General features: G+C 42.0%; 1 protein-coding gene across 8 annotated transcripts in view; it reads left to right on the forward strand.

The window, feature by feature from the left end:
* Positions 1-22,801, forward strand: part of ralgps2 (Ral GEF with PH domain and SH3 binding motif 2) — a 109,487-nt gene extending 86,686 nt beyond the window's left edge. For 3 of the 8 annotated variants that reach the window (XM_036141412.1, XM_036141410.1, XM_036141411.1), the window contains exons 10-22: positions 3,384-3,521; positions 4,822-4,912; positions 6,013-6,080; positions 6,165-6,294; positions 6,514-6,665; positions 6,756-6,810; positions 7,393-7,470; positions 9,722-9,751; positions 12,359-12,464; positions 13,898-13,990; positions 15,454-15,559; positions 18,813-18,904; positions 19,008-22,801. In XM_036141412.1, the coding sequence (XP_035997305.1) occupies positions 3,384-3,521; positions 4,822-4,912; positions 6,013-6,080; positions 6,165-6,294; positions 6,514-6,665; positions 6,756-6,810; positions 7,393-7,470; positions 9,722-9,751; positions 12,359-12,464; positions 13,898-13,990; positions 15,454-15,559; positions 18,813-18,904; positions 19,008-19,037 (1,169 nt within the window). In that variant the 3' untranslated portion in view covers positions 19,038-22,801. The remainder of the gene's footprint in view (positions 1-3,383; positions 3,522-4,821; positions 4,913-6,012; positions 6,081-6,164; positions 6,295-6,513; positions 6,666-6,755; positions 6,811-7,392; positions 7,471-9,721; positions 9,752-12,358; positions 12,465-13,897; positions 13,991-15,453; positions 15,560-18,812; positions 18,905-19,007) is intronic. The other 5 variants (XM_036141413.1, XM_036141414.1, XM_036141416.1 and 2 more) reach the window with 5 other exon arrangements.
* The last annotated feature ends 1,244 nt before the right edge of the window (positions 22,802-24,045 follow it).

Below are 24,045 nucleotides of genomic sequence, written 5' to 3' on the forward strand. Positions count from 1 at the left end.
GTCTGGGAGAGGGAGGGGAAGTAGGAAGGGGTATGAGGGTGTGGGTGTTGGAGATTTGCTTTTTTTTTTTCTACTTCCCCTGTTTATTTTTTTTGGGAGTTGCCCGGCCTCAATCTGATGTCACTCTGAAGAAAAGAAAGTCACGGAGGAGAAGAACAGAGCTTCTTCTTTCAACCTCTCATCCTTAACAATAGCAGTCATGCTTCTCCTATTAGGGAAGTGGTTTTAAGGGACAAAGGAGTCCAGACCTGCTGGCTTTCCATGCTCTTTGCAGAGTTTTGAGCAGCAGGCAGGGAGTCGCTCTGACCCCATTTGTCCTGGATTCCAGCTCTCGTGTCGCCTCTCGTTTGGTAGCAACCAGGACGGTTGTTCGTCATGCCGCCGGGGTCTTGGGGCGCCGTCCTGTCGAGAACAGCTGGACGCGAGCGGGCAGATAAAACTGATTTGTGGCGGCATCGCAGCAGAAGCCTTTGCTCCAGGTGTTGCCTGAACTGGTTGACAACTTGTTTTGTTTTATCACCACTGTCACGTGCATTTCTGTACCCTTTGGAAAATAAAACACCGCAACGATCCTCTTTAAGCAGTCAGCTCAGAGGAGCCGACGGGCTGAGTGTTTAACCACGTTACCTCTCTGACCTTTATTGATCCTCCTGGTTTCACCGCATGTAAACACGCATAATAACCATGTGTCCTAACCGCAGGTTCCCCGAACATGAATCTCTGCAGTGTTGCTGTTCCAGGCAGAGTGGATTTGTGCATGACTAACGGCTGTTTTCCCACATGTGTTCGCAGAAAAGCAACCATAGCAGCTAAGCCTTCAGGATCCCCCTGTTCCTCCTCCACCCCTCTCTGTCTCCACCGTTCACAGCTACACCTTCCAACTTCTTGTAAACCGTTTCTCACTGTCCCATCCTTTCTCCATCTCGTTTGGTATAACACGGTTCTGTTCCCCATGTCGGCCCGAGTTCTGGATACAGCGTGTTGTAAAAGTATTCACACCCCTGGAACTTTGTCACATTAAATCCACAAAGCTAAAGCTATTCTGGGGGGATTTTATGCATTAAACCAACACAGATTTGCTCTGATTGTAACTCTGGATGCATCTTCAGGTTTGTTGTCCTGCTGCAAGGTGAACCTCCAACCCAGTCTTGGGGCTTTTGCAGGTTTCCTTCTAAGACTGTGGTGTATTTGGCTCCAACCATCTTCCCCCTGTGATAAAGGAGTGCATTCCCACAGCATAATGCTGCCGCCACCATGCTCCACCATGGGAATAGTGGGTTGAGGGTGTTTTGCTCTATTGGTTTTCCACCACCTCCATGGGGCGACCGCGGCACAGAGGTTAGGGGGTTCGTCTTGCAATTGGCGGGTTGCCGGTTCGATCCCCTGCTCTGACTGTCTCTGTTGTTGTGTTTTTGGGCAAGACACTTCACCCGCATTGCCTGCTGGCGGTGGTCAGAGGGCCCGGTGGCGCTGATGCATGGCAGCTTAACCTCTGTCAGTCTGCCCCAGGGCAGCTGTGGCTACTAACATAGCTCACCACCGTCAGGGTGTGAATGTGTGTGTGTGAATGGGTGAATGACTAAACTGTAGTGTAAAGCGCTTTGGAGTTAAAAGCTCTATACAAGTACAAGCCATTTACCATTTTTACTATTTACCACTACTAAGTTTTACTACCACGGCTAAATTGGTACTATTTACCAATTTAGCATATTTGCCAAACATCCATAAAACCAGTGTGTTCTTCATCATTAATGCTGTCTTGGTCCAGCCTTGACAAACATGGCTTTGTAGGTTTGCAGTCTTTCCGATGATGTATTGAACGGAGCGCTATACAGCATTGCCCTGCTTTAAACTTGTCAGCTTTCTTCCTGTTTGTTCACCAACACTCAGTTCTCTGATTCTTTATAGAATGGCTATATCCATACTGAGATGAAATTGCTCACATGGCGGCTAGATTTTATTCAGATTCATCAGGTTAGAGCAGGTTTGAACCGAAAATCCCACCACGTTCTTTTTTCCAGAGTCGTATAAATAAAAGAACGCAAAATAATTTGCCCCTTTCCTTCAACTCAGTCTCAGGTTTTGGAGCTTAGCCATTAGTTTACCACCGTACCTGAGAATAACTCTGTCCTCCGGGAGGATAAACGGTTGAAGGTTTTCTTCTCATCTGTTAAGTGATAAACTTTGCACATCTGCGTTTAATCTACCGTGGCGTGTGAAAGAAACATTGAGCAACACGAGAGCGTGTAAGAAAGACGATACCACCAGGCTGCTTCTGAAATTTGCTCATCGCTCATGAATCTCAGAGCGGTGGGAAGCGGCTCCTGTGTTTGTCCCCTAATGTCATTATTAATGTAGTGAGTCTTTAGCTTTGCTCTAAGTGACTGCCAAAAACCGCCAGTGAGACGGATGAGAGATGGCCTTGAGACAGATGGGCTGAGGGGAAGATCTGTCATCCAGTCCAGGCAGATAAGGATGCATAAAAAAAAAATCTGCTTGAACTGGAGCAAAGTCTGTTAGAAAAGGCTGGTTTGTTCACGGTCATCTATGACGTGGATAATCTAACAAATTGTCTGAAGATGCCTGCTGGTTTCACACCGAACGCAGTTGCGTCACACTGGAATGAGTAAACAAGATTTTTCTCTATTGGATCATCCAACTTTATTTAACGCGGCCGGCTGGTTCGCCGTTGATCTAAGCCAGAGGCGTCCAAGCTTTCCTTCACGTGGGCCAAGTCAAAAGTACACCAGGGCCACAAAATAAATATATATACACCAGTGTATATTAAACAAATAAACTAAAATTACCAAAAAGCTCTGTGATTTATTTTTTTTTTTTATATATACTTGCTCCACAAAATATGTGCATGAAATATTGTCATTAAATTAGTCAGATTTTTCTGTTTTATATATAGAATATGCAAACAGATCCAAAACTTAAAAATAGTTTTGCACATTTGCCAAATTAAAATTTGGTCATCCAGTTTTCAAAATCTCTTGGAATCGATTTACTTTTTATTTTTATTTATTTTTGTCTATTCTCAGCAACGAGAACAGCTTTTGGATCAGTCTTTCAAAACGCTTGCTGTATTCAGCCAAATTTAATAAACAAATAAAAGCAGAGTTTGTTCACTGAAGTCTGCAATTAATTCATTGGATAGTTTTGGTCCCATTTGCTATGAAATTAAAAGAGAATATAAAAGTGTAGTGATTTGAGAGACAAATACTTTGTGTTATACTTAACATTTTCAATTGAAAGATTTGAACATGTCTGGAATAATTTTTCCCTTTTATTAAAAACCAGTGCTGGTGGAGCCAAATCATTCTGATCTAAGCTCTCCTCCTAATGTAACGCTTCCTTCTTTGTCTGCTGCTTTCTCTCAGGGATGTACCTTTCCGACCTGACGTACATAGACTCGGCCTACCCCTCCACAGGCAGCATATTGGAGAGCGAGCAGAGATCCAACCTGATGAACAACATCCTGCGAATCATATCGGACCTCCAGAGATCTTGCACCTACGGTGAGACTCGTCACAGACTCCTGGCATAGTGCTCCCTGCAGCGCACAGCTCTTCTTTTGTGTGTGTCGGTGTTGATTGTAGCTAGGGTTGCAAACTTTCAGGAATGTTTTAAAGCTGTAAAACCTTCCCCAGGAACTGACTCAAATTTACATGCACATGGAGTTTGAAAGGTTTCTAATTTTGGCCTATTACAGGGATTCTAAAACACGGGGAACATATATTTTACAGGATAATCCTAAGTAAAACTGCAAGGTTTTGTAGAAGTACACTTGAATATAGATGCTAATCCTCATTTACGCACACGTATCACACTCCTTACTGCTGCGTTATTCATCCTCTATGTACTGTAGTTTATGTATTTATATATCTTCGTTTCTTTATCTTTTTACCTTTCTCCATCTTTCTCTTGACATTGAAATTTGAGGAGTTGTGAATTAGCTTTAGCTTTAAACTCTTTGTGCATCGCATCAACTGCAACCACTGCTTTGTGATTATGTTTGATTGCATTGTTGCTGTCAAATAAATAATTATAAATGATTAATTATAAATTATTAATATTTTGTCCATTAAAGTTAATACTATCTATCAATGGTTAAATTCCTTTTTTTTTTTTTTATTCATCTATTTCTTATGTTCAAAGATGATTGCATAGGCTTACGAAAAAAAATAAATCCAGAGTAAGGTTATCCTAATTCACAAGTGAAATGGGTAATGATTTCATCAAGCCATTTTGGTAGTATTGGTATTATTAATGCCCTGAACATGTCTGTCATCCTGTAGAGGACATGAAGAAGGGGTAAAAAGATGAGGAACAAGGTTTCGTTGCCTCTTTCAGTTCCTGTTCCCTAAGAGGAAGGAATGTTCCCTTATCTCTGGCTGAAATGTACAGAGATTTGATATGTTCTCAGAGTCTATATAAATCTAGTTCTGCTGGTCTTTCTTATTTTAAGCAATAATTTTCTTTTTCTCCATCTTGGAATGATTGCACATTAATATTTACATCCATTTGGAACAGTACATTTCTATTTTTAAGGTGCTACCAAAAATTCTTTGATTGTTTATTTTCGTCTCGTTAAAAGTTTATTTATGCGTTAAGCAGCATTTTTGAACATAAATGAGTAAATAAATTGTTGTAGCTGCGTAGCATCGCTAAGCATGCCTAAACCTTCTTGACGAAAGTAAAGTTAAAATGTAAATGGCCGTGCCAACCCGTGGGTCCGGGTTCTTCTTTGTTGTTGTTGTGAATTACATTTTTTTAATTTCCGCACTCATGTGTATAAATGTATGTTCCCTCTCTCAGATATCCCAGTGTTGCCTCACATCCAGAAGTATTTGAACTCTGTCAGGTATATCGAGGAGCTGCAGAAGTTTGTGGAGGATGAAAACTACAAGTAAGATCATCTGCAGTCACAGCAAACGTTTATAAGTTCAAAACAACCGGAGCGTGACAACAAAAGCTTCGTCTTTGCAGCCATTCACAGTAGCTGTGTTTCCATCGGTGTGTTTTTATGCGCATTTTGAAGTATCATATAAAAAAATATGGAAACGGCATATTTTTAAATAACTTCCTCAATTTTGCAAAAATGTTCTTAATTATAGAGGACGGTGTATGTTTTAAAGAAAAGTCATGGTGCAGAGATATTTATCATTTCTGCCACGTCAGTAAAATTTTTAATATATTCATGGAATTTCACACAACCATTCATAGAAATTTTGGAAAGCAGTGTAAACATTACACACTTTATAACCTTATTGCCTGTTACTGGGCTTTTACGCCATAGACCAACACAAACTAGTGCATAGCTGTCTGGTGGAGGGAAAAGGAGAAACCATTTGGATTATTTTCCAAATGAAAGTTTTCAGCCCATTTGCATGTGTGTAATTTACCCTTAGCATAAATCCAGCTGTTCTGTGACGGTCTCTGAGGTTTGTTAGAGAACATTAGAGAACATACAGCATCAGGAGAGGTTAAAAGCAGGGTTGGGCGATTACTAATATTCCATGCTCAGGAGATCACACAGACCCCTGTTCAAGCCTTCATCTGAAAATGAACGGCACAACTGCTGAGCCGCCATGACAGGCCTGTCCACCCAAACTTACAGGCAGCCAAGAGGCGAGTTGTAACTCTGGAGGAGCTGCAGAGATGCAGGTGGGAGAACGGCAGTCGCTGTGCATCACCCTGAACACGGTGGTGGCAGTGTCATGATGCGTGGATCGTTTTCTCCCAAGAAAAAAAATAATCTGCAAGTTTCCTATTGTGGAGCACCATAAAGTGACACTTATGGTGTTATAAACCAGTCTACTCGGGTTAAAAACTGATTTCCATCGATATTCAAAATATTTAACTGAAACAACTTTCTTCCAGTGAGGCACCCAGATAATTTGTTATAGTTATCTAATTTTGATCCAGGCTTTTGGTTTTACCACAACAATCAATATTCATAGATTTATGTATTTTTTAAAAGCAACGATTTTCACCGTTTTTATCCAGGTTGTCACAGAAGATCGAGCCCGGCACCAGCACCCCTCGAGCCAACGCCTCCAAAGAGGATCTCGTTGGTAAGAGTTTAGATCGTAAGTAAGCAGCGCCTCACGTTACAGCTCTTCCCCTAAATTTTCGTCTGATGTTTTTTACTTTTCCAGGCCAGGAAGCGTCATCCTCTCCTCTCTGCGGCCGCAAAGGTTCAGTAGTAGCTGACGTCCCGGCCACTCCTCCGTCCCCCAGGAACCTGCTGCCCTATGGACACAGGAAGTGCCACAGCCTGGGCTACAAGTCAGTCTGATTTTGTCGTCATTCGTCCATTCTTTTGTTTATTTGTTCATTCGTTCATTCATTCATTCATTAATGTATTTGTTTATTTATTCATTCATTTATTATTTTGTTCATGGCCTTACGTCAGACTAGGGAGCGAGAAGCCAAAGTTTCCTATCCTAAACCAATGCTGGCACTTCCCCCTTACGTCGCTCCCTCTGCTGTGTTGTGTCTCCTCAGTTTTATCCATAAGATGAACACAGTAGAGTTTAAAAGTGCCACGTTCCCCAACGCTGGCTCCCGTCATCTGCTGGATGACAGCGTGTTGGAGAGCCACAGTCCCACCAGGGGACAGGCAGAGAGCTCAACTCTGTCCAGTGGCATTTCCCTCGGTGAGACCAAAGCCTGGAACGTTAAAAGCGAAAGGAGACGCAGATTGTATCACGGTGACATTCACCCTATGGTTTCTGTCCCCGGTACAGGGAGCAGTGAGGGCTCCGAGCTCAGTGAAGAGATGTCATGGCCAGCTTTTGAGAGGTAATGCATCCATTTCTGCTTCCCCCCCCCCCCTCCTTCAATCAGGTTATCACACAAAAAGCAGATCATCAAACACTTTCATCGCTCTTATCAGTTTTTTTTTATTTCGTCTTCTGTTTGTTTTTAAGCTTGTGCAAATGATTTGCAACAAACCTGAAAATCACCACGCACAGTGTTGCTTTCAGGCCGTCATGCCTCATCCCTCCACTGCTGCTCTCAAAAAATGAGCAATGACAGGCTTGTCCTGCAGCCTAGAAATGTATTTATGTGCTTGGATAAATCTTTTTACTAACGCCCCTGTGTGTGAAGCGCAAGGAGCAACACTGACTCGATCTGAAAGAGAGTCTGCTAGCCGAGAGCTCATTCTAACCTCTTTTCCAAAAACACCATTGTTTTGTTTTGTGTTTGTCTTTTTAAAGTACGTCACATCCATTATTAGATCCTCTAACCGACTGACTGCTCCTCATTCAGAGCTGACCCGTGCAGTTTGAACGGGAAGAGCAGCTAAATAAAGCACACAGCTTAACAGTGTCCCGTGCCCCCGTATCCTATCCTGTCCTATCTTATCCAATTTTTGAACAGGACTCGGTTCTATCACTCTCTGGGCCCAGTGACCCGTGTGGCCCGCATCCCGTACAGAGGAGTCCTGAGGCCCAGCAGGTACACCCACCTCGACCAGATCTGAACCAAACTCTCTCTGACCCCTTTTTTGTTTCCGCACGCTTCGTCCGCTGCCAGGCCGCTGCGTGCTTAGCCTCTGTAGTGCTGGGGGGGGGCAACCTTGGGTTTGGGAAGTAGTGCGAGTGTTGGTGAAATCACGAGGAAGAGGCTCTCTTTGGGGTTGCAGGTTCCTGTCTTTTTGCCACGGTGGTTCTGTGTTCTAACAGCAGCTTTCTTCAACTTCTTGCATGTCTGTTACGCGCACACATGTTGGGTGGGGTTAAAATGGAGGTGTGGGCTTCTCGCAGGTGTGACTAAACAAACAAAAGGTGTAACTACAGATGCAGTTGAATGTAGGAGTGGGCCATATGACAATATTAGCATTTGGTAGAGACATTGGGGTGTTCTGACTTCAGGAGGAGGCGTGGAAGTGAAGAAATGAAAAAATTAAATAGAATATCATACAATTTGTAGACGTGACCCCATGAATCTGGGGTCATCCCTTTTTTATTATTATTATTAACAATCTAAATGAGAAGATTAGGAAATAATGAGCAGAAGCTGGATGTGAGGTTACATAAGAGTTTGTAGTCATGGTTACAGACTGTCCTTTATAAATAAACGATGAAGTTGTGCATCTTTTCTTTACAGTTTCTTTACTGCGAGGTCAAAAATATGTGAAACAGCTTTAAGAAAATATCAGTTATGAAATTAAATTTGTCCATATTTATTTTTTTCTATTTTGTTTGTCCATGAAAGGGCTGAATGTTCTACATTAACCGTCGGATTATATAACTTTGAGGTGAAACATTATTTACTTTATTTACATTACATACAGTGCTGTGAAGAAAAACGACTTTCCCCTCACAGATTTCCTTCTTCAGATTTCTTTTTTGTTTGTCATCCTCATATGTTTCAGCTCATCAAACTAATTTTAATACCAAAGATAAACTGAGTAAATACCAGGTTGCCCAATGGCAAAATGTAAATGCCTGGCCTTGTGAAGTTACAAATTAGCTGTGATTACCCACAGATTTTTTTTTAAATCAGTGTCTCTAGCAACACCCAGGCCTAAACGCTGCCATACCTGTAAACTCAAAAAAAACATTTAACTAGAGCCGGTCTGACAGCAGGAAGTAGGCTAATTATCTCAATCAGCAACACGTCTCGCTCAGTGCTAAAGAAGTTTGAGAACTGATACAAAGTCCTGGATTTCCATCAATCTGGTGCTGCTAACAAAGCCATTTCTCAGGGTCACAACCATTAGCTTCAAGTCGAGAAATCATGGAGCGCTTTTGAACTTTCCCAGTAGTGGCCAGATTACCAAAATTACCCCAAAAAGCTGAAATTGATGAATTCTGTTCTCAACCAGGAAAGCCTGCAGGAAAATGTGCAGCCATACGTTTGGCCTTAAGCTCCTAAACAAGCCGTTCATGTCTAAACGAGTGGGCAATAATTCCTCAACAGCCATGGTCACATTTAAAGGCTGATATTAGCTTTAATGCCAATTACCTTTACACCTAGGGCCAAGTTAGGTTGGATAGTTTATTCTGTTCAGAAATTAAATAATTTAAAAACAGCTTTTAGTGCCGTCTTTGTCTGATATCAACATCCGTTTGATTGTCTGAAACATTTTTGTTTGACCAAAAAAAGCCCAAATCAGAAATCTGTAATGGGGTAACCACTTTTCACAACACTGTGAGGCAGATTCTGTATTTTGCCGTTTCAGGATGTTGTGCAAATGCTGCCTTTTGCTCTAGCTTCATAAACTGCTGTTGAAACGTAGGAGTTCACTTCTAAGTGTTGTTTACCTTTTGGCTCACCAGCCTGAGGCTGCGTTCACCTCTTCAGCTTTATGTATTAGATTTCAGTTGTAGCAGTTATGAGTTAGAAAGAATTACCACATTTTGCGGACTATAAGGCGCACTTAAAATGCTTAAATATTCTCAAAAATTAATAGTGCGCCTTATAATCCGGTTCGCCTAATTGTATGAAAAATACGGTACACAAGCAGATAAAAATAGTTTAAAAATGTTCCTTTGCCTGAAAGCTCTGTTAGATGGTTTCCATCCTTAGGAAATTTGCGTAAAAATCCCGATTGTGACTTTACTGTAAATAGTAATGATGATATTTCTGTCATATCACCCACTCCTAGGTTAAACAATGATATATAGATTATCTGGTAATGTTAAAGCATCTTCTGTTCCGGTTCTGATCTTTCTAGGTTTAATTTAAACTTTATCTTTTAAAGGTATAGTGGACGCTTTTTCCGGAAATGTAGGTAAGAAACGCCCAAGTGACTTTCTGAATAACTGCGCATGTGCAAGACCGTCTTACCTGCTCTTCGGCTCCTCAGGGGGATCGCGGGAAATATTCTCCCAACTCCACTCTGGTCTTATTACTTTCTACCGAGGCCTTCCTGTTCTTCTCATAAACATGTTCAAAGTATACGGTGAGAGCAGGGGAGCTACAATGAACGGCTGAAACTGAAGCCCACTGGATGCATAAACACCAGAAGTGTGCATGCTCGACCAGCATGTGGAAACTAACCAGGAGCGTGAGCATGTCACAATGATTGGCATGTGGGACGACCAATGGATGGGATGATCCCCCCCCTGGAACTCGTAACCGAAAGAAGATCGTCCACTATACCTTTAATGCAATTCAAAAGTATTTTACAGCTTGGAGCCTGACAGAATCCCTGCTGCCGTGCTGCGCTCCTCATGTTAATGGACAAATAGTAGTTCCTGACTGCTGAAGTAGAGAGGAACAGCTTCTAGGAGCAGCGAACACCGGCCGTCCCTGCTATGTTCTTTTTCGCGTGTTTCTCTTGAGATCTCATTATCATTAGAAAATGAAAGGCATTATTATTTTTATTTTTTTTGACAGGAGATGATAAAATTAGATTTTTTTTCATGATAACATAATTGTCTGAAGATAAATGCTTTGTTTCTAAGCTCACAAGATGAAAAGGGTTCAGAAATCAGTGCTTCCTCACTTCTATTCATCAGTCGTTTGGTGTCAGCAGGTTTGCTCTCCTGCAAAGCTCAGCCTGGCCACGACGGTGCATTTAAGTACCACATGTAAACTACATAATTCATGCGTAATCTGCAATAAAACATTCAACGTTGCCGTCTGAAACCTTCATTGCGCTCCTGCTCAGAGAGGGAAAAGGATTTACAGAAAGAACGAGCTTTGCTACAGTCTGCTCTCAGATTTGTACCAGAACCAGCAATTGGGAGGGGGGGGCTAAAAGGAAATGTTTCACCACAGCAATTTGAGTTCATCAGGAGGCGCTGCACTAAGCTCCTCAGAGAAACATAACAAAGGAAGTACAATTTGGCAACCCTGAAATAACAGATGCACCGATGAGGATGCAGGATTTTCTTTCTTCCTGTGTTTCTGGGTGATGGAAAGGAAAAATGAGTCGGGTACAGAGAATCGGTCCGTGATGGCTCTGACAGAAATCTCTGATTCAACAACACCTACTTATACAGCATCTGCCTAGACACATGAATCCTCTAACAGGGCTGCTTATTGGCCACATATACAGAGATACAGTTGTAGTTGTTAAAGATCTAAACAATCAGCCAGGAAAGATTCAAAATGTTAACGATAATTAATGTTCTTTAGTGATTCATTTATAGTATGAACTGACATGAGGACACCAAAAGGCGACAGGACACTGGACAGAGTTGGAACTTTATCCACAGTATTTTAAATAAATAAAACACATCATTAGTTTCCTATTAGACTGTAAACCTGATCATTTGTATCTGTTCATAATGTTGGGATCTCTTTATCACTTTTAAATTAAGTGATTTGACCATGACAGCAGTCTGTTGTCCACCGATAATGTTTCAGAATAATAATCCCTTTGTCACGTTTAGGACCCTTTTGGCAAGACCATAATGACGTTCTCTGTTAGCCGTGAGAAGTTAACCTTTTAAAGGTAATTTATTATGGATTTGGTAGCTGGTCCCTAAATGCACCATCACAGCTGCCTGCATGTGTAGCCACAGAAAGCCTGGTTTTCCTATGTGGTCTGGAAAAATGTGGGGAGTCTGGAATTTAATTTCAGTATTTTCCAGGCCGGCCTGCCTTCCTTCCCATCATGTTAGTCCTTCGCTTCTTTATGTCCTCTGTTCTTTGTGTCCTTCGCTCTTTCCTATGTTTGCCTCCCTATATGAAGTCCGTAGAGGCATCTGTCAAAAAACCTGCAGTGAACTTTTCACTTCTGTTTTAAAATGGACGTAAAAGACTGAGAAGTGTGGTATATTAAAATGTGTAGGAATCCTGGAAAGCTCAGCGGGAGAACAAACCAGAAGGAGCGACACTGAAGCTCATATATAAATATATATATATACATAGGTAACTGAATTAAAGACAAAATCCACTGACTGTTTTTCATCTTTTGAGCTCAAAATAAACCTTTTTTCCTCAAGCAAACCTGTCAGTATGACAAAATATTGTTTGTGGGGACGGCAGCTTTCTGCTTGCGTACATTTCTTCTGTAGGGTGTGTATTTAAGCTTGTGGTTCTGGACGTGGTTCTCCTTATCTATCAGGCTTCTTTACTGAGCTTCCTGCTCTGATCCTCCAGACAGACACAATCTGTACACCACCTCACCCACGTCTGCTCCTCTCTGCAAACGGCAGCATTAAGATTCATATCTGTGAAATTCGCTTCTCTCAAATGCTAGACAGACACAACGTTTGATTAAAAAACGTTCCGGTTCTGTAAAGACTGGTTAAAGGTGACTGTGCAGATTGTTTCTGCTTTTACTGTTGGTCTCTCTGGTTTATTCTGGTTCACCGTTCTGCATGTTAATGCATGCGGCTTTGTTTGTTTATATGGCCCGTGATGTTTGTCTCTGTCTCCGTTGCAGCTCGGCTGAGTCAGAGGAACTTGCCGTGCACTTGTATCCCGGAGCGGTCACGGTCCAAGGGGTGCTGAGACGGAAGACCGTGCTAAAGGAGGGCAAGAAGCCAACTGTGAGAGCATGCTAATGCATTCCTGTAAAATCATGGGCCTGTGTGCATTCATGTGTTTCTTTGATACAAAGCACCAAGGTGATAAAAGCTGGATCTGCAGGACAGGTGCTGGGCATCAGAGAGGCTCTAACTTTTGTTACATTTAAATGTTTCAGTCCATCAAATAGACTTTAATATTGGACAAAGATAACCTGGGTAAATACGAAATGTCTAAAATAAACCTGCCGCCATGGGGAAATCTAGAAGCTCCTCTGGTGAATTATGAACTAGCTGTGATTGATCTCAATTTCTGCTTCAGCTTTAGCCACATCCAGACCTATAGGAAAATTTATTAAACAGGGACCTGTCTGACAACATGAAGTTAGGATAAAATCCTTAATGAACTGATCCCAAAAAATACAAGGCCAGAGGAAAAACAAAGTAATTCATATGGCTTTAGAACTTAAGTGGACAACAGTGACGGCCATTATTAGCAAACTGGAGAAAACATGAAAAACATTTGTGACCCTTCCCAGTACTAGTCGGCCTACCCAAATCACTCCAAGAGTCCATCAGCAACTCGTTCAGGAGGTCAGACAAAGATCTAGAACAACATCTAAAGCACTACAGGCCTCACTCTCTTCAGTTAAGGTCAGTGTTCACGATTCAGCTGTAAGAAAGAGAGACTGGGCAAAAAAAAAAAGGGTCTCCGTATGAGATTTCCCTGGCAAAACAAAAAAAATCTTGGTGATCCCCAAGGCTTCCCTCTGCCAAAAAACTAACAAAGCAACTGAAAAAAAGTACAGTATGCTGAGAAACATGGCAGTGTTATGGTTTCAGAGCTTCTTTTATACTTCAAACCCTGGATGACTTGTCAAAATTAATTTATGGAACCATAAATCTTGCTCTCTAGCAGAAAATATTAAAGGCAGCAGTCTGTCCATTGGTTTGTGACATTAAGGACACGCATCCTGGGGTTATACAGCAGATCCAAGTATCATAAAAAGAAGACTGTAGAGAGGCCTAGTCAAAGTCTGGTCTGGCTATGGTCTAGCATTACTGCAAAGACTTGATGGCAGCTATGGCCGCCAACCATTGGGTTATGTTTCACACAGGTCCAGGTTGCTGTGAGGAGCTCTTTTCTCTCCCTTAATGTATGAAATCCTCATCTGAAACCTGCATTTTTCATTTATTCCAGTTTCCATATCAAAATTATTGTGAAATCTGAACATTTAAATGACTGAAAAACTTTTTAGGGAGCAAATAGTTTTTCACAGCACTCTACTCACTTAGCATATATATATATATATATATATATATATATATATATATATATATAAAAACGTTTTACTGCTGTTTTACCCAGAATAAGACCATGTAGTAAAAAGTGTATGAAAGGTTTGGCAGACGTCTTTAACAGCAGCATTTATCTGAGTTTGCCTTTCTCCGTCCAGGTGGCATCTTGGACCAAATACTGGGTCGCTCTCTGTGGAACTCAGCTTTACTACTACCCTGCCAAGTCCCTGAAGGCCACAGAGAGGAAGCATGTAAGTGGTACCGAGACATTCAGTCATTGCTTGCATTTTTCTCACAGGTGCTCGGGGTTATTTCAGGGTTTTTTTTTTGGCAGACGAGCGCAACAAACAGAAGTACAGAGTCTTCCTCTCCATCTGAGCTCCATTTGTGCGAGGCATGTTCCAAGTGGCTTCAAAACACCTGTTTGTTTTATAAGGAGTCAACACATGATAGCCATTACTTACTCACTTCTAAAACAGTTTAATTACCAGATGAACTCAGAGAAAAACATTTTGCCTGTGCTTGTTATTAAAAGACAAACGAAGACAACAAGGTGCACCTTTCTTTCTTTTAGTTCTGACATAAAAATAAAAAAAAACGAGATGGCCGTTTAACGAGATGCAGCAGGTCATACTGTTGGGAGTTTAGGAGGAAGAAATATGGTCTCAGTAAAACTGAGAAGTGGGAGATGGAAATAACTGAACAGGATGTAGAAAGGCTGTTGTGTGCTTGTGTGAAGTGGCCGGTCGTAGTTTGCTGCAGCTGGGGGTCGCACAGATGGCAGCGCTCAGTGAATAATTGGAGCTATGAGTAAGAGGCTTCACAGAAAAGCTTTTGTCAGTAATTCCTCCACTTCGCTTTGAGCTTTTAGAGGCATTTTCTGTGAAGAAGTGGCTCTTATGGAAGCAATGAAAAACTGGAAACGTACCCTTGCCAAAAATACTACAAGATAATCCTATCAAGAAAGGCAGATTAAATGTTTTTTTTTAACCCCTCTTAGAGGAAAAACTATTGTTGTTATTAGTCTGACAGAGCAGAATAAACAATAAAGAAACTAAGAATTGAATGCATTCATATAAAGATAAGCAAGCATGTGTAAGTTATTATACAGTATGCTGGTGAAGATTCACAGTCATCCAGGTCATGGTCATTCCAAAAGATTTTTTTTTTTTTTTTTTTTTTGAATGACCAAGACATTTGGCTTCCTATCCAGAAAGCTTTCTCAATTCAAATGTCTGGAGTAATGTGGAGTAGTAAGCTTTATAGTACTGCCCAACAAAAGCCTTGTAATGGCTTAGATAACGTGCAAATTGAACTGAAACAGGTCCACCCCCTTATTATACAGTCTGTGCCTGCAACCTTTTGTGTTTCTGTGTTTTTTCTTTTTTTTTTTGGGATTAGATAAAGAAGCTATTCCCAAATTGAACTGGATTTGGCCTATTTTACCTTTAAGATGCAATACATTTTCCTCTAAAGTCTTTAATTACAAAAGATGCCTGGGATAGATACAAGATTGTAATGATAAAAAAATGCAAACATTAATAGTAGATTTTTTTCTCCTTTTTTTTATGTAGTAGTTTTATGTTTTAATTTTCCAAGAGCTTATTTTGTAGGAACCTTAAGCTAGATGTCAGCTTGTGAAGCCTTGTTCCTGCTACATTTGAGACATTGTGCAAAAAGCTAATTGTGCCTATTTTCTTTGTCCTCCTGTCAGTTTAAGTCTACATCCAGCAAAAGCGTGTGTGTGGTGGGTCTCATGGCTATGATGGCTGATGATCCAGAACATCCTGATGTCTTCTTGCTGACTGACTCTGAGCACGGTAAGATTGGAGCACACACCAGAAATACATTTCTAATTCCTTTGTCATTTCAGATAGTGTCAGGCTGATCCTCACTGATCTGTATGTGTTGTCCCTTATGTGGCTCCTGAAACACTGCAAGCAGGGACTCTTAGGGCATTTCTTTAGCAATTTTCACCCTTCCATGGTGGCCAGATTTCTGTTATCTAGGACTTTTAGGCTTCGTTCCTGCTGCAGGCAAATGTGACCCAGATCAGATTTTTTGCAGGTCAAGTGACCAGTGAGAGCGTTCAGATCTGGCCCAAATCTGATCCTTTAAGTCACATGTGGTCCAGAATCCAATTCGTATTAGATTTTTTTGAATGTAAGTCAGGTAGGAACAACTGAGGTGAATTTGACACGTCTGACGCCACTTTTGATTCACACGTGTCACAGCAGCTGGCTGTTAGCATTAGCAAGACAGATGGCAGCTGCCTGCCACCGTGCTGCTCAGGGGAGGGACAGCGAGATTTTAAACCCAATTAATATATGCAGCAAAACTTCAACTCAAGACGACTCATATAGGGACCGTTTGGATGAGGGACAAAATGCACGGCGGTGCGAAATTCGTGCACAGTCCTGCACACGTTGCATTGCGATGAAAATGATTGCGACGACTGTCCTGGCTTTGGAGTGGAGATGAGAGGCCTGACATGATTAAAAGTTGCCCTCGGCTTCCTAAAGTTGTGTATGAACTCAGTCTCTGTGAAGTTGTTAAAACCCCTGCCTCACCAGTCCTGGTTGCATCCCTGCAGGCCAAGCAGACCTCTGTGCAGCCAAAACTTTGTGAAATGTCAAAGTTTGACTTTCTTTTTATTTATTTCTCCCCTCAGCACCCGCTGACACAATAGCTTCCATTGGACACTTTTTAATCCATTAAACCTACTTCTTCCATGTTTGCTGGACCAAAGCGTGAAATCATTAATATTGTCTATTGGTGCATGGGGGTCAGTATGGAGCTGCAAACAGTTCACACTGGAGTCAGATATAAGCAGCATTTTAAAAGCAATGGGAACAACCTCAAAAATCAGATTTCAGAAAAAATGGGAGCATTAAGACGTACAGTTGAAACGTAGCCTTAGTTGTCCTGTCAGTCGATTCCCCCAACTGAGTTGCGGATCCCAGGAGCTCCTCCAGAGGTACTATTAGCCAGTCAGTGCTCTTTTTGCCAGGTCTGTCAGTTTAGGCGGATCTCTCCATTGTCAGATGATGACTTAAGCAGAGTTTTGTGGGATGTTTGAAGCTGGAGAAATAGTTTTATGTGTCAACCCTGCCTTAATCCTCTCTTTCTCTCTGCCCTGTCTGCTGTGTTCCTTCACGATGTTTTCTGTTCTCCTGTGATTCTTACAAGCCTCTGACGGTCTGACAGAACAGCTGGACTTACACTAAGATCCAACTTTGTTTCCCCACCTAATATTCTGGTTAACCCAGTACACCTCGGACTCCATTTGATTGAATACGTCTGCTGGCCCATGTTTGCTTTCATAATAGTTTGTCAAATGAACTGGGTCCCCCTCTTTGCCTGTGGTACCACTGTGAATGCTAAGGGATTTGTTTTTAATTAATCCTTTATTTATACAGGTTACTCCCTTGAGACTCAGTTTCTCATTTACAACAGAGAGCTGTTGAAACACAGACGATTACAACAATTTACTATAGCAATTACAACTTTTAGTGTCCCAGCATAAGGTTTAAAATTTCATGACAAAAGTAACATATGTACAAATGGCTAAATAAAACCAGTATAATTTCATGCAGACCCCGCCTCCAAGTGTGAGCAGACTGGACAGCTTCAGGTCCTGCTGAAGTGTGCTCCAGCTGGAGGGTTCTGACAAGGAGAAAGCCTTTTTTTTTTCCCCAGCTCTGTACAAACTGCTGGAAAACTAAAGGAAAAACAGCCCCGGGAGCGCAGAAAGCCATTGGTTTGCGTCTGACGCACCATATGGAGATTAGATTTCTAAATGAACAAATACCAGAGTCTGTCTATATGTAGTGGAGTGCTTTCTAATGGCGCCAAGTTCTTCATACTAAGGAAACTTGTCTCTTCGTAGTATGTTTGTGGGATTTTGTCTCGCCTGTGTGTACAGGTGGATCCCACGGCTTACCAGCAGCAGGGATGTTTTGTTCTGGAAATCTTCTCTATCTTTTAACACACACCCCAGAGCCCGTGTTGTAGTCTGCGTACTGCATCTGTTCAACTGGAAGAGGATTTGGTTTCTTTAGGTCAGGGGTGTCAAACTCATTTTGGTTGAGGGGCCGCATACAGCTTAATCTGATCTCAAGAGGGCCACACGAGTTAACTCATTACAAGATTAAATAAAACTAATAAATGTGGACTTGTTGTTGATTTTTATATTAAGTTAATTTCACTTTTACACAATATATTATGAATAACCTCAGCGTTTTTAAGAAAAGTATGTGCAATTTCAACAATACTTTTACTCAGTTAAACATTTACTTGTGCATTATGCATAAAAACTGATCACAGTGATTATACAATGTTGAAAAACATTTATTCACATTTTTTGGAACTTAAAAACACTGTCCTGCATGACAAAATACATCAAACAGATAAAAATTAAGAAATGATTTGAATTTTTCCACACCTGAAGCTTAATCTGCTAATTAAAACACAGCGCCCCTCGTGGACAATATAGGAACTGAATATTTTCAATTAAACAAAGTACATGTTTTTTTCAATAATTGTTTTATCATTCTCTGCCTTTTATCTTGTCCACTTGTGAAAGTCAAATCTGATGAGCTCTTTGTGGCATCTTATTGCCACATTGCCAGACAGGACACTGGGGGGGGGGGGAGATTTTTTTTATTTTTATTTTTTATAATGATAATGCTTTTAGCCACAGGGCCGGACTAAATTGTTCGGCGGGCCGGATCCGGCCCGCGGGCCGTATGTTTGACACCCCTGCTTTAGGTGGAGCAGAGTTTCTGTCTTTGATCCACATCAGAGTTGGATTGCACATTCACACCTCCCCAAAGCAACAAGACTTTTCGAGACCTAATTTGCTATTTAGGGGACTTTTGCACAAAATTAATCAAACCAGGTTTCATTTAGGAACTGTTCAATTCTGATGTTTCCCATGAAAATGCCGCTCTTACCATTGTGCCTTTGCTTCAGCTTCACTGGCTCATTCAAACCATGTTCGCAGACCACTGAGAGCATAGATTGGATACAAGACACTTTTCATCGCTCCCTCTTTTTGTCTCCGTTGCCTAGGTAACACCTACAAGTACCAGGCAGGGAACAGGATGAACGCTTTGCTCTGGTTCAAGCATCTTAGCGCTGCCTGTCAGAGCAACAGGCAACAGGTAAAAAAAAAAGAAAAAAGAAGCAAACACACGTCATCAGGGTCACAGCTACACGGGGGGTCCCGGTCTCGTCTACGTTCTGTAAACTCCGCATGTCTTCCAGGTACCAGCCAATCTGATGTCATTTGAGTGACCGCCGGTGAGAAGAGAGGGCTGAGGAAAGGGATCGAGGAGGACGAGGAAGTGGAAGCTTTCACTGCCATGAGCCCTGACGGAGCGATTCTCTGACTCTCACCCCCCCCGACCTCACTGCAGCCTCACCTGCCACCACTGCCTTAACCAGAGTTCCTCGTGTGTCTGTGTGTGTGAGCGCAGCTCTGTGTGGAGAGAAGCGACTGCTTTGGATGTGCTGACCAATGAATAAGGACCTGCACCGCTGCTCCGTCTACCCAGTCGCGCTCTGTGTCTTTTGTTCAGCACCTCGGTTGGAGCCGTCACACTTTCCACTCACGCTCAGAGCCAAAACCTGCAGCTTCGTCCGTGTTCTTTCTCAAGAGGCAAACTTGTTTTAATCGATATCTTCTTCCATGATCAGATGTAGGATTTCCAGCTCTCATTCGGTTGCACACACAGTCAGAACCTGCTGGGCTTTGGATGGCTCCGGAAAACATTTTTTTTCTTTTACTTGATTGTTGCCGTTTTAGACGCTTGTGTTGGCTTAATGAACGCATTGCTTAGATCTCACGCGCACACACAATGGTCGCTCATTACATCGGCGTGAACGAAAGGGCTCCAGCTCCCGCGGAAACAGTTTCTCTCATTTCCTGAATGTGTACAGTTTTTAGCTGAGAACCTACCCAGTTTTTTTTCTGTCCTTTACTGAATTTACTAGATGTTTGTATAACAGCATCGGGGTGGGCGGAGCTTGGTTAGATTTTCAGGAATCTTGTCTGTGGTCCTCAGTGGTACGATAATCCCAGGATCTAAGCTAAGGCGTGCGCACGGTTGGACAGATGCTTTCCGGTTTGTTTGCTTCCTTTATTCCAATGTTTTCATCAGAGAGGAAATGCTGGGGTTCCTGGACTCGCGCCTACAAAACACTAAAGACTTGAAGCTGTGAAAAGTCCAGGAGGGAGAAAGAACTGACTCGTGATTTTTATCTCCTCTGTTCCTTTTGGTTGTTGGAGCCTCCGTTCTGGAGCAGACACTCGAAGCTACCCGGAGCCACACAGTCTTTTTAAGTCTGTTTTTTTTTTTTTCTGTGTTGTAGTTAGATGTTTTTGTTGTTGTTGTGTTTTTTTTTTTTTTTTGGGAGGGATGGTGCGGTTCACAGTATTACCATTTAGTTGGCGATTGCACAGCAACGTAGGTTTTGTCTGTTACATACGAATGTTAGACTTTTGTGTTTTTCTATTTCTACCCTTTATTAATAATGTGTGAATTTTCTGAAAGATGACATTTTTTTTTCCCGCCGCCCTAACCAGCCCCAGCTCAGTTTTAGGCCCCTAACAAAGTGGCGTCTTGGTTGGAGAAAAATAGATCCCCTGATAGGTTGCCATTAGTGCCAATTGATGTTAGCTTTCCAGTTTTTTTTCCCCCCTTAGGTTGATGAGACATTGAAGGGTTATTAGCTGTGCGCCACACAAGTACTAATGTGAAAACACGAGCTGAGAAGAGGTGGGACTGATATCCAGAAATAATTCATTTTCTCAACAGGCGCTTGTTTACATTGTACGGGTGCATCTCAGTAAATTAGAAAATGATCGAACAATTAATTTATTTCAGTTCAAGCTGTAAAACGAGTATAGATGGAGCACGCAGAGTGCTGAATATATGAAGTGTTTGTTTCTGGTGTTTTTTGATGATTCTGGCTTACGGCTAATGGAAACGTACAACGTTTCTCAGACGTTATTATATAGGACCAAAAAAATATTTTTGAAGACTCTATGGCCTACTGAAAGTAATATCCATGTTCACTCAGTACTTGGTCGTAGCTCCTTTTCCATGGATTCCTGCATCAGTGCAGCGTGGCATGGAGGTTATCGCCCTGCGGTTCTGCTGAGCTGTTCAGGAAGCCCGGCTTGCTTCTCTGGCAGTGACCTAGTGTGGCTTACTCTGCTTGAGGTAACTGTTTCCTTTAGCTGTAAGCCAAATATGTTGAAATCAACAGAATTAAACACTTCATAATAGCCATGTATCACCCTGTTTATAGTGAATCTATTGAATTTTAAATGGAATTACAGAAGCCAGCCAGGTTTTTTTTTTTTGTAATTTATTTAGATGCATCTGTATGTTTACACAGCCTAACACCCTCATTGCGCCCCCCCTGTGCTGTATTACAGGTGAAATGGTTTGTGTACAGGCACATGAATAGCCTGTCTGTGAGGTACAGTACTAGGAGAGGGCACATTTGAGGTTGTTGATGCGAGGCACTGGCGAACATATCCACAATCTCAGAACTAGCTTTTACCTCGCGTTATTAATCTCTGAGGTAATTCCCACGTCATAGAGACACATCGATACAGAAATCCTCTCCTTTAGCACAATATGCTGTACAGTTTAGCGGTTCAAGTTAGCCCCTTTTGTTTAGGTCAGATGTTGTGTAGTAGGATGAGTTTAGAACAGAAAGTCGGGATGTTCTGGTGAACCAACCTGTGGAAGAATGACTGAGGAAGCCAAAGAAAGGCATATGTAATGTGACGGTCCCTGCAAGCATGCCGTGTGTGTGTGAGGATTTGGGTGCCTGTTCATACTTCTCTATTTTTTTAAAAAGCGACGTAATCAAAGCCAGATAAGGCCCACCTGTCACTGCTGAGCAGTGGGGCGGCGGCGGGCGACCAGCTTTTCCCAGTCACCCGTGTATGACTGACGTCTCACGCGATACGCCGCCTTGTCGTGCACTGGACGTGTGAAGAACGGAGGACTGGAAGTGGAAACTGAACCGGATCGGCTTCAGAAAGAGGCACTGCTTAAAGGGACAGTGCCACAATCTGTGGAAACGGGCGGGGGGGGTTTGGCCCAAATGTTAGAGGAGGTTAAACTGTATTGAACCCTGGACGCTGGTGGCTGTTTACTGACTGTGTGCAGGCCTGCTCAGCCTGACGAGTACGGAGTGACTGCGTACGGCTGAGTAAGAATCAAAGCCAAGAATGTGAGAATCTGCAGGAAGGACTGTAAAGCAAAGTGGGACGGATGCCGATCACATTTCCTTTTCTTTGCATTACATTTGCTTTATTTGATGCTAATTGACAATGATAGATGAAATACCCTATGTAACTGAGTTTTATACCAGAGCAAATGGGTGCTTTACGGGCATCTGTGAATTTGAGTATAATTGATCATGACAAGCACTTTTTGTGATGTTTTCCCTCACTGTTAACTAGGTTTACATTATTATTATTATTATTTGTGTTATTCACTTCTGTACAGGCTATGGTCAACGTAATGGAAACACGTGGAATACATTTTGGGACGTTTCAGTCATAGTTTCAGCATTGTCCCCCCCCCCCCTGATCCATTTTCTGAGTTTGGGAATAGAAACTTTTGAGTATTAGTTGCTTTACTTCTCTCTGCTCTACTAGGTTGTTTCCTTTAAACTGACCATACTCTGCAAATGCACAGCTTCCCCCCGTATTAAAGTGTTTTAAGTCACCTGATTTCAGTCGAGCAAAGCGTGCGACCTGAGGAAGTGTTTGTTTATCCTTTGAACCAATGTGAGTCTGTGCCACGTGTCCGATATCATTCACCGTTTACCAAGAACAGCAGCAGCCGCCGTCGTTTGAGTCGGGAGGACTGGACGACGGCGGCGGCGTGATCTTTACCCGACTCCACGTGTCTCTGTCTACCTGTGTCATGACTGTGGCGAGCGCTGTGACCTCTCCTCTGAGTGATGTGCTGCCTGGTGTGAAGACTGAGAACCAATAAACACTCTGCCCTGTTTTTGTTTTTTACTCCATACTTCAGCTTTGTGTGCTTTGTTCTCTTCAAGGTCTTGGATATATTTTATTGGGATTTTATGCAATCAACCACCGTAAATTGTTGAAGTGAAAGGATTCAAGGTTTTTAAGATTATTTTTACTCTTTTTGGAAGAGTGGCAAAAACAAGTTACATTAAACTAATGCTGCACATCATGATGGTGGTTATCACATAATCAGCCCACCAGATAAACACTAAAGGGCAAAGTAGATTAGGCAAAGCTTTATATTTAGAAGTGACTTAAAAATAAATATAGTGTGATTACAAAATGTTATTTCCCCACTCTGGGCACAAAAAAAGCCACCGATCACGTAAAACGATGGCGTCAGTCATTAGTGGCTAATGACTAACCATGTCACTTTCTCCAAATAATCTCAAAGGTGAAACGCAACGCATTTGCTTGTTCCACCGTGATATGTTTCCAATGATTGTATGTGGTTTAATTATTTTCGTATCAGTTTTGAAAATTATGGCTAAAAGCAAACAAATTTTAAACGGTTTCTAGAAAATTAGTATGAGACCAAAGGGGACATCAATGCTAAATCCACTTTTTATGGCCCTTAAACTCATGTTGCTTTGTACTTGCTGTCTCTAGGAGAGCAGAAAAGTTGAATGCAGTCTGTCCAGCTGCTAAATGGATATCTTTATATTCTGTTTGGGTCATATTTTTTCAAGCCCTTTAATTTTCTCTGTTTTCTGTTACGACTTTTTCAACAATATTTGGACTAGTTTATGGCTAGTCAATTTCACAAATCTGCCAATTTATATTTAATTCTAGTAGCGCTTTTATAGTCCAAGCTGAAGGATGCCAAAGCTACAAGTGGATGTCTCCATCCGAACACCCTTAATTATCGCTCCTAGCTCCTCTCCCTGGACCTTTCATGAGGTCAACACTTAGAACATTATCATGGGTAGGAAAGGAGCCCCGGACTGCTGTGGCGGTTTCTGAGAGCTTCTAACGCCGTCATTATGTGATGTAAACGCACATGGATGATGCGAGTCAAATCCGGGCCCACAGCCTTCCAAAAATGTACTGCAAAGTGTGTGATCTCTCTGTAAATTTTCTTTAATTTACGTGAGATGGCCTGTGCTTATGTGTTATGTCATGCAAAGGATTGTGGGATTCTTTATAGCTCCTTCACACTGGTAAGGGACGTTGCGAGGTTCCTAGACTAAACTAGCCACGGGAGGAAGCATTAAAGCTCCTTTATCAGAAGGCTGTAGG

Source organism: Fundulus heteroclitus, chromosome 9, assembly GCF_011125445.2.
Source record: "Fundulus heteroclitus isolate FHET01 chromosome 9, MU-UCD_Fhet_4.1, whole genome shotgun sequence".
In the NCBI taxonomy this organism is placed as follows: domain Eukaryota; kingdom Metazoa; phylum Chordata; class Actinopteri; order Cyprinodontiformes; family Fundulidae; genus Fundulus; species Fundulus heteroclitus.